Below are 8653 nucleotides of genomic sequence, written 5' to 3'. Positions count from 1 at the left end.
GTCATATTATATGTTGAAAAAAGGCAGTCCATACACCGACTACGTATGGTACCCAGTCCCCTTGCTTCCGTACACAAAGCACCGTTCATCAATGCATCGTGTATATTTCTCATTAGAAATCACTTGGTCACGATCGTGTGATTGAAAAGGCATTTCCACAGAAAGAAATACCACATTTTCTCCCCATATTGGATGCAGCCGTTCAACGGTAACCGGTCAAGATGCTTATAACACTGAAGACGCTGCAGCAGAAGACATTCAAGGTGGACATCGACGACTCTTTAACGGTATTTATCATCTTTATGTTTTTTTTGCCCAATTTACGGACATTTTGGTAATGACTGCATGCACTCGGCGGTGACTGCTCCCTTGTTAGTTGTTTACTAATCAACAAATGTTTACATTCAATTGTTATTGTTAATATAATGTGAGATGTGTAATATGTCACCTAATAAATCTCCTGTCTCAACTCAAGCTCGACCTCAATGGAGATATCCCTTTTTGTAAAAATTTGTTATGAAAAAGTGGTGGCGGAAAGTTATCCGCTTAATACTTCGTATGTAGAAAAGGAAAAGTTTCTTCAGGACCCTGCCACCACTTTTTGGGGGGAAATATAATAGGATCTTGTAAATTTACTCGGCAAAAACAAATGGGAGATGTTCCTTTTTGTAAAAATGAGTAAAGTGATGGTGGCAAAATATTGAAAGTTTACGCAGACGGTAGCCTATTTTGAGTTGAGCCAACTGTCTTGTTGCAATGATCATGACATATTATAACCCTCCATCCTCCGACGGTCAAAGACTGGACTTGAGTTGTGACACATCCGATTAGTATTAGGATCATATATAATATTAATATTTATTAGCATGATAACAATGTTCAATTTATACAAGTGATCAGATTTGCCCATTTTTCACCACTTACAAAGAACATGGATTTGATCTTCAATGTGTAATGAATAAATTTAAACACTTAAATTTGAAGCATCATTGAGAAAATATTTTTTAATATATGGATCCAAAAATCAAAAACAGCCTTAAGCTTATGGTGGGTTCAAATCTTACTTAAGTGGTTTGCCTGTGGGCTTTTTTTCACATAACTTTGGGAAAGTACTTAGCATACAGTGCTTTTAAAAACACACCGATGCTAGGTTAAACAAATATGTATGAAGTAATAATTTGTTTGCAGATTAGAGTGAGAGCACCTCCCAAAGTGTAGAGCCTTTGAAGCATTCAAAAGACTCTCTGCACTTTGTGGCTTTACATCACTCGTATACTTTTTTCTGTAGCAACTTTGACGGAGGGTGACTTTGTGGGCAGGGCAACTTTAAGAGGGGGCGACTTTGCTTGGGGGAGAGTTGACTAGCATCGAAACTGTCAAGACATTTTTTTAGTATAAAAAAAACCAATACATGTACTCTTGTTTAAGTTTTATTAAATTTCTGCTCCTTCTTGTCATCCAGGTCAAGTCCCTCAAGGAAAAAATTGAGGCTGAAACGGACAAAGAGTTCCCAGCGACAGGGCAGAAACTCATTTATGCAGGTAATGTTTTAGCAGGGTTCGAATTTAGGGGCCGCCTAGTCGCCAAATGCAGTTTAAAATAGTGGCAGGCAAGTCAAAACCCTTTCTTTACTTGCCGGCCTGCCAGTCGGGTCAAAGAAATTCTCATAATAAATTAGGACTAGGCCTTTGTTGGTAAATTCCCAACAAGAGTTTATTTGTCAAGTTTGTAATTAAGGGCAGAAATAAGGGGATAAGATTGCGTAAAAGTTAAATCTTCTGCAAACTTAAACAATCATGTGCATTTTTTAATGTCGGCCAGTGAAATTGTGGGCAACTCAAACTTGTTGCTAACTTGTCCATTGGGCGAATGAAAAACAAACCAAAACTACAAACCAGTCAGTCTCTGACGATGACTAGAGCAAGCTTGTCGAAACGTTGAGACCAATTCAAGAACTGACTCCGCGGTAGTACAGTTAATTACAATCTAATTTTAAGCTAAAGTAGTAGTCCAAGCCAATTTTCTATACCTTCTGCCCGGGTAATAGTTAAAAAGCAGGACAGTTCTTTTCAGAACTGAGAAGTCTCCCGAAGTCTCCCGAACACCCGATAAATCTACTCCGCGGTAGTAGAATAAAGAAAGACTGTTCTTTAAGAACAAACTCTACCTGGCAAGTAGATACACACATGGTGTTACCGCAAACCAAATATAAACAGAACTACAATGTTTTTAAAATTCTATTTTTGCCTGCAGGTAAAATCCTGAATGATGACAATCCAATCAGTGAGTACAAGATTGATGACAAGAGTTTCGTTGTGGTAATGCTGACAAAGGTAAGTACGGTCAACTTAAAGGCACTGGACACCTTTGCTAGTTGTCAAAGACAAGTCTTCTGGTGTATCTCAACCGATGCATAAAATAACAAACCTGTAAAAGTATGAAATCAATTGGTAGTCGAAGTTGGAAGAAAGTAATTGAAGAATAAACACCCTTGTCGCACAAATTGTTTGTTTTCAAGTGCTTGAATTCGAGACCACAACTGAGGTCTCGAAATCAATTCAAATATTTAGTGAGAAATAACTTCTCAAAAACTACGTTACTTCAGAGAAAGCAGTTTCTCACAATGTTATCAAGTATAAACCATTTTTTATGTTATTTTATCAGAAAGGAAGTTGCCAATATCAAATAAAGTTCACTTGGGCATTGAAATTCAAAAAATTCTGTTTTAAAATGTTCACCCCCGTTGACATGTTTTGGCTCTTTTCATCATTACCAATTCTCTTTCCAGCCGAAGGCAGCAGCCAAGTCCGCAGAACCTGCGAAGCCAGAGACATGCGCTGCAGCCCCTGCCTCAACCCCCTCACCCACCACAGCAACAGAAACAAAACCCACAGAGAAACCTCCAGAGGAAAAGAAAGATAATGCACCAGCCACTACCACAAGGTGTGTATATCTGGCCCTTTGATTTCTCAGTTTGGCTTCGGTTCATATTTGGTTCACACAGACTTTGATGCACAGACAGTTGGGGGCCTAACAAAGAGCTACTCCAGTAGCTTTTTCCCTCGTACTGCATCTATTTGGAACTCCTTGCCTAGTGCATGTTTCCTTTCATCCTATGATCTTCCATCTTTTAATATCAATTCGTAACTTCAGCTCCACTGAGTTTTCTTCCTTGTAGCCCTTAACCTAGAGTGGCTTTTAGCCTTGTTTTGGGGAACTTGCATAACAAAAAAATTAATAAAAAATAAATAAACTCTGCAGATGATATCAAAACAATCTTGCTGATCTCCGATATTAAAAGTTTTGATGTCAGAGATGGCTAAGATTTGATGAATTCTGGCATTTGTGTAGTGGAACTTGTGTTCCTTACCAAAGCCTAGCCATTTGTTGAGGCCTTCGTGGCTGGGACAGCTTCAGACCGCCGATATCCGAAGCGACTTGAAATGGGAGGCCACGCAGGGAGTGTCACAGCCTTTTTCAACCTGATTGCGATTTCTTGTGTTTTTAGAAACAACTGGGGTCAGCATACAAGAACAAATTATGCACACTGCCTGGGAAAAAAAACAATCATCAACCTTTGATTTGTTTATAAAACGTTTTTGAGCATGTCTGCGTTGTGATTGGTATCGTTTGACACTTTGGAAACAAGTAATGAATAATGCATGTTTAAAAAATGGCCCTTGACTCGTCAAGTGGTCTCCCCTTTGAGTTGATAGGGATAGCCATGAAGGCCACGGCAGGAGGCTAGACAAAAAAGCCCTCTGTCTTTGCATCTTTGCATCAATTATAATTCTTGACTTTTTCTATTTCTTAAAGTTCCTCTTCTACCACAATGACGACTACCAGTGATGAGCCCATGGCTTCAGTGAATACAGCAGAGTCGATGCTGGTTACCGGTGACGAATACAAATCGATGGTGGAACAAATCGTGCTTTTGGGATACGAGAGACACAAGGTGGAGGCTGCCCTCCATGCCAGCTTCAACAACCCTGACCGAGCGATGGAGTACCTACTGACGGTAAGTCAGTATACAAAGAATGAATGTTTATGAGTGCAATGGTGCGAATGTGTTCACGAGTTGAAAGATGGAATGTTCTACTCAACAAGGCGGTGCCGAGTTGAATGGAACATTCAATTAATTATTATCACGCGGTGTATCTCAACTTATGCATAAAATAACCCAACCCGTGAAAATTTCAGCTAAATTGGCAGTCGAAGTTGAGAGATAACTATGGAAGAAAGAAACACATTTGTCACCCAAAGCTGTGTGCTTTCAGATGCTTGATTTCGAGACCTCAAGTTTTGAATGTGACCTCTCCACTCTTTTGTTATCGATTTATCCTTTTTATCCCTTTTGGCGTTTTGTATTTTTGTCTTGGTATTCATGTAGCTTAATTTATGGATAATGTTTGTTAGGTATTGTTAGTGTGTTGATTACATAACTATATGCTTTTTGCCTTATATTTGCCCGTTTCACTTAAATTATATTATGCTTTTACCTATTGTTTTACTGGTCAGCACTATCAGGCTTGCATGAGGTGCTCTATCAATGCATTGTTATCATACTTTGTTTTTTCCTTGGCAGGGAATTCCTCAAACGCAAGTCCCCGATATGCAACAGCAACTTCCTGAAATGCAACAGCCAACTGAAGGTAACTACAGTCAAGCTCCTTCGGTGACATTTGCAGAAATAAAACTTTGGTTCACTATTTAGTTAGCAGTTTAGAACCGGCAGGGTCGTTGCCGTGTGATTCGGCTCGGGCCTTTATCACACGGCAACGACCATGCAAGGTTTCAAATGATCGTGAAAGAATGAGTTCCCATTCATAAATGCCTTTTTGGTTAAAAGACGTAATTAAGTAAGAAACTTATCCGTTTTCAATCAGCTTGAGCTCTGTATGTACATGTACATGTACGACGTCCGTGTGTTGCATTGTTATGACGGATATGTTTATTTACGACAGTTTTCGACTCTGTTCGTGCGCATTCTCGTATAGTCTTGGTGCAACATGTTCTCGTTTTCCACTCACACACAGCGTGACCAACTTACTGAAAGCGTCCGCATCGCCCGTAACAAGAAATGTCTTGCACCAAGACTAGCGCAGAGTATCCGCTCGAAACCAGTTATAAACACTGGTTATTATGAAAGGTTTAAACACCCCCACTGGACGCGCTCTCCACCAATAGGAAAAGCTAAACTGTTTGAGGTATTTATGAATGTTAGATAAACTGTGGCAGCCTGTGGTATGATATCATGTGGTTATCATACTTACATCCATTTATTGTGGCGTACAATTCGTTCCACTTGAAATTGTTGGCGAACATTCGCAAATGTTGGCAACATTTGTGCACCCCACAGCCCTAGTTCATAGTGCAGCCTCAACAGAACTATGCACTTGATAGTGTCCTGCAAAGCGTGTGAGTCTATAAGCTGTTCGCGCAGAATTCTGAGGTTAGTCGAGCCATGGAATTGGGCGCAGAATTACAGACTGTTTTGTGCATTGTCTTGCCCTCCATGACTAAGTGGTCAACACCTAAAGAAATTGTTTATATTTTGTTTTTTCTCCAGAGAATCCCTTGAGTTTTCTTCAGAACAATCCAGTGTTTAATCAAATGCGGCAGGCAGTCCAGGCCAACCCTACCATGCTGGATACTGTCTTACAGCAATTACAACTAAGCAACCCCGAACTCTTGGAGGTAAGGATTCTCACTCTGTGTTAGCACTGTTTACTCGGTATTTCTCGAGTTCTGTGAAACCTCTACTGATTTTCATAGAGTTAGGCACTTAAAGAGTCTGTGTGTTCTATAAGCAATCCCTTCTTTTCATAGTGATAAGGGATTCATGTCATGGCCAAAAACTTAATCCACAAGTGAATGCTTTACGTTCGAAACCAGTTTTTGACACTTGGTTTTCTTGGAGCAAGACCCTTTCACTGATTTCTGACGATGTTTTATTTTTCGTACCCAGTTGATAAATAAAAATCAGGAGCAGTTCATAGCTTTGATGAATGAAGGAGCCCAATCTGGGGGTGGTATCGGTGGCCAAGCGGGTACTCTCCCGCTGGGTGGTGTCCAGCCGAGCGGACAGTCTAGTGGACAGACGGCGGGGCAGCCTGGGGGCGGGTCAACAGGAGTTGAGACACCAAGGCAAGTTGAGGGCGTAGCAGGAGGTGAAGCTCCCGCCCATGGGGTGCATTATATCACGTTAACTCAACAGGACAGACAAGCTGTGGATAACGTAAGTGACTTTTATTTCTGAAATAGACCGTTCTAAGCGGGCAAGTGCTGCACCCTGCCTGGGGTCGCACTGCCATTGCTGGATCTCGACAGCATAATGTTTTGTACACAAGGGCTCGGCAAAATTGCATTTACAATGCGCAAGCGCAAGCAACTCTGCTGAACAAAAACAAAGCTTCCCTTCTTGCACTGTACATCCCAAGTGTACACACACAAATACTTCCTTCTTTTTACCGAGGCATTTTCTGTGCGAAACTCCCTGAATTGCCCCTTTTGGAGGATGGGGGGGGGGTAAGGTCTTTATGCGATTTTAAGTGTCTCTCTAATGATATACACACTTTCCCTGATATGACATAATCATGTACAATATTCTTATTAAATATTTTGAAACTAAAACACAAAGTGAATGCTGAAATTTTATCGAAAAACCTTGCCAATGTAACACATTTTATAGACCCTATTGTGGGTCTATCGCACTTTACTCACCTAACGTCTGCTTGGGTTTCTTGACATTGAGCCCTGGTTAACCTACCAAGTTTCAAATGTAGGGTTGTCTAACTTAACCCCTTATTTGTTTATAGGGGACAACAACTGTTTTTGTATTGCAAATTTAAAAACACCCACTCAGTTTGGTTAAAGCCATTATACACTTTCGGTAAACAGTATTGTCCAAGTCCCACACTTCGTGTATCACAACTTATATATAAAATAACAATCCTGTGGAAATTTAGGCTCAATTGGACATCAGAGTCCGGAGAAAATAACGGGAAAACCCACTCCTGTTTTTGCGCGTTTCGCCGTGTCATGACATGTGTTTATAACAAATCCGTAATTCTCGCTAACGAGAATTTATATTGTTTTACCGTTTTCTCAAAAAGTAAAGCATTTCATGGACTAATATTTCAAGAGAAGTCTTTCACCATTACCTTCTGTAAACCCTGTCAATTATTTGTAAATCTGTGAACTTTTTTTTTTTTCTGTACCGATAGGGTCCAATGGCTTTAAACAAAATTGTGTGTTATAGTCAATTTAATTTTTCTTAAAGGACTTTATTTAGTGTCAATGACTTTTTTGATTTTGCGATTGTAAACTTTATTGTAGGGTTTTAAAGTAAAATATTTTCGCAAAACCTTAGAATATCATCAGTCGTTTTACTTGTAGCAATTTGAAAGATCTCGGTCAAGAATAATAACTATCCCAATCAATTTTCTCATGTCGGTTTTTGTTTTCCTTCTTCCTTTTTTTCGTTTTAGCTCAAAGAGCTTGGATTTTCTGAAGAACTCGTTATACAAGCGTTCTTTGCCTGTGAAAAGGATACGGCTCTCGCTGCCAACTTTCTCCTAAGAGAAAAAGAAGACGGAAACGAATAGAACATTTTAACCGCTCACCCTGAACGTAAATCTCTCTGTAAATATATAAAATGCTACACCTCCTTTTTTTTCTTGTGATCAAAGATGTCACAGAGTCACACTGCAAACTGCCTCTAGAGGGCAGCATTCGTAATGACCCATTATGCCCTGACACCACCATAGCCTGAAACGTCACACTTCGAGGCTTGGAATAACGCCAGAGAGTGGCCTCTAGCTTAGGTCAATCCCCGTCCATAATCACATTTCACCTGCATTCATTTTACATGGAGATACGCAGTCACATCCTACTTAATACCATTATTACAAACAAGTACATCATGTACATGTACATAGCACACATGTGGCGACCGAAAGTTAGCTTTCAATGTCTTTGTTTTGATTGGTCCGAGGTGATGTTTGTCAGCTGTACCCACATCACCTCAGACCAATATGTAAAGTGTACGTCACAGTACATATGGCTGGAAACACGCTGTGCCACACACAAAATTAATCTAACAAATAAAGGGTTCAATAAACCACTCACATTTTGTTTTAAATTTTATAATTTAAAAAAAAAAAGCTATTATTTCAGGTGTTTGTGTTCCTATCATTTGATTTGGTTTTTTAAATTGAGCTTTGGAAGCACTTCATGAAATGCAAAATGTTGAAACCGATCGATCGTTGCTCCATGTATGCCCTGTTAGCATCGCTAACTTCATCAGGTCTTAGGGAAATTGGGTTCCAACTGTAATATAAGAACTTAATACAAATCCTAAGTTTTGACGACTGTAGCTTCTACAGGTAACTTAAAGACTCTGGACACTATTGGTAATTGTAAAAGACTGTAATTATATTTCAAAGTAACAGTAATTGTAACACAAGTCTTTTCTGTTTCATCAGAGAGAAACATGCACAGAAGTAGTGAGCAAACTTTAATTTATTGAAGCAGTATGTTTTTGTGGTATTGCACACTCACACTCGCACGCAAACGATAGACGATGTGACCTATGTTTACATTCAAACCGCCCTCTGTTGACAAAACATTGTACACGTCATGTTTCGCCGGG

General features: G+C 39.7%; 1 protein-coding gene across 1 annotated transcript; it reads left to right on the top strand.

The window, feature by feature from the left end:
• Positions 1-98: 98 nt before the first annotated feature.
• LOC117297888 (UV excision repair protein RAD23 homolog A-like) lies at positions 99-8653 on the top strand. Its single transcript, XM_033781063.1, has 9 exons — positions 99-287; positions 1463-1541; positions 2254-2333; positions 2789-2943; positions 3817-4018; positions 4586-4652; positions 5570-5697; positions 5969-6238; positions 7491-8653. The coding sequence occupies exons 1-9, from the start codon at positions 222-224 to the stop codon at positions 7605-7607; spliced, it is 1164 nt and encodes a 387-aa protein (XP_033636954.1). The 5' UTR covers positions 99-221; the 3' UTR covers positions 7608-8653.

Source organism: Asterias rubens, chromosome 12 (assembly GCF_902459465.1).
Source record: "Asterias rubens chromosome 12, eAstRub1.3, whole genome shotgun sequence".
NCBI lineage: Eukaryota > Metazoa > Echinodermata > Asteroidea > Forcipulatida > Asteriidae > Asterias > Asterias rubens.
The sequence above is the reverse complement of the archived record's forward strand: the minus strand, read 5'-3'. Positions and strand labels throughout refer to the sequence as shown.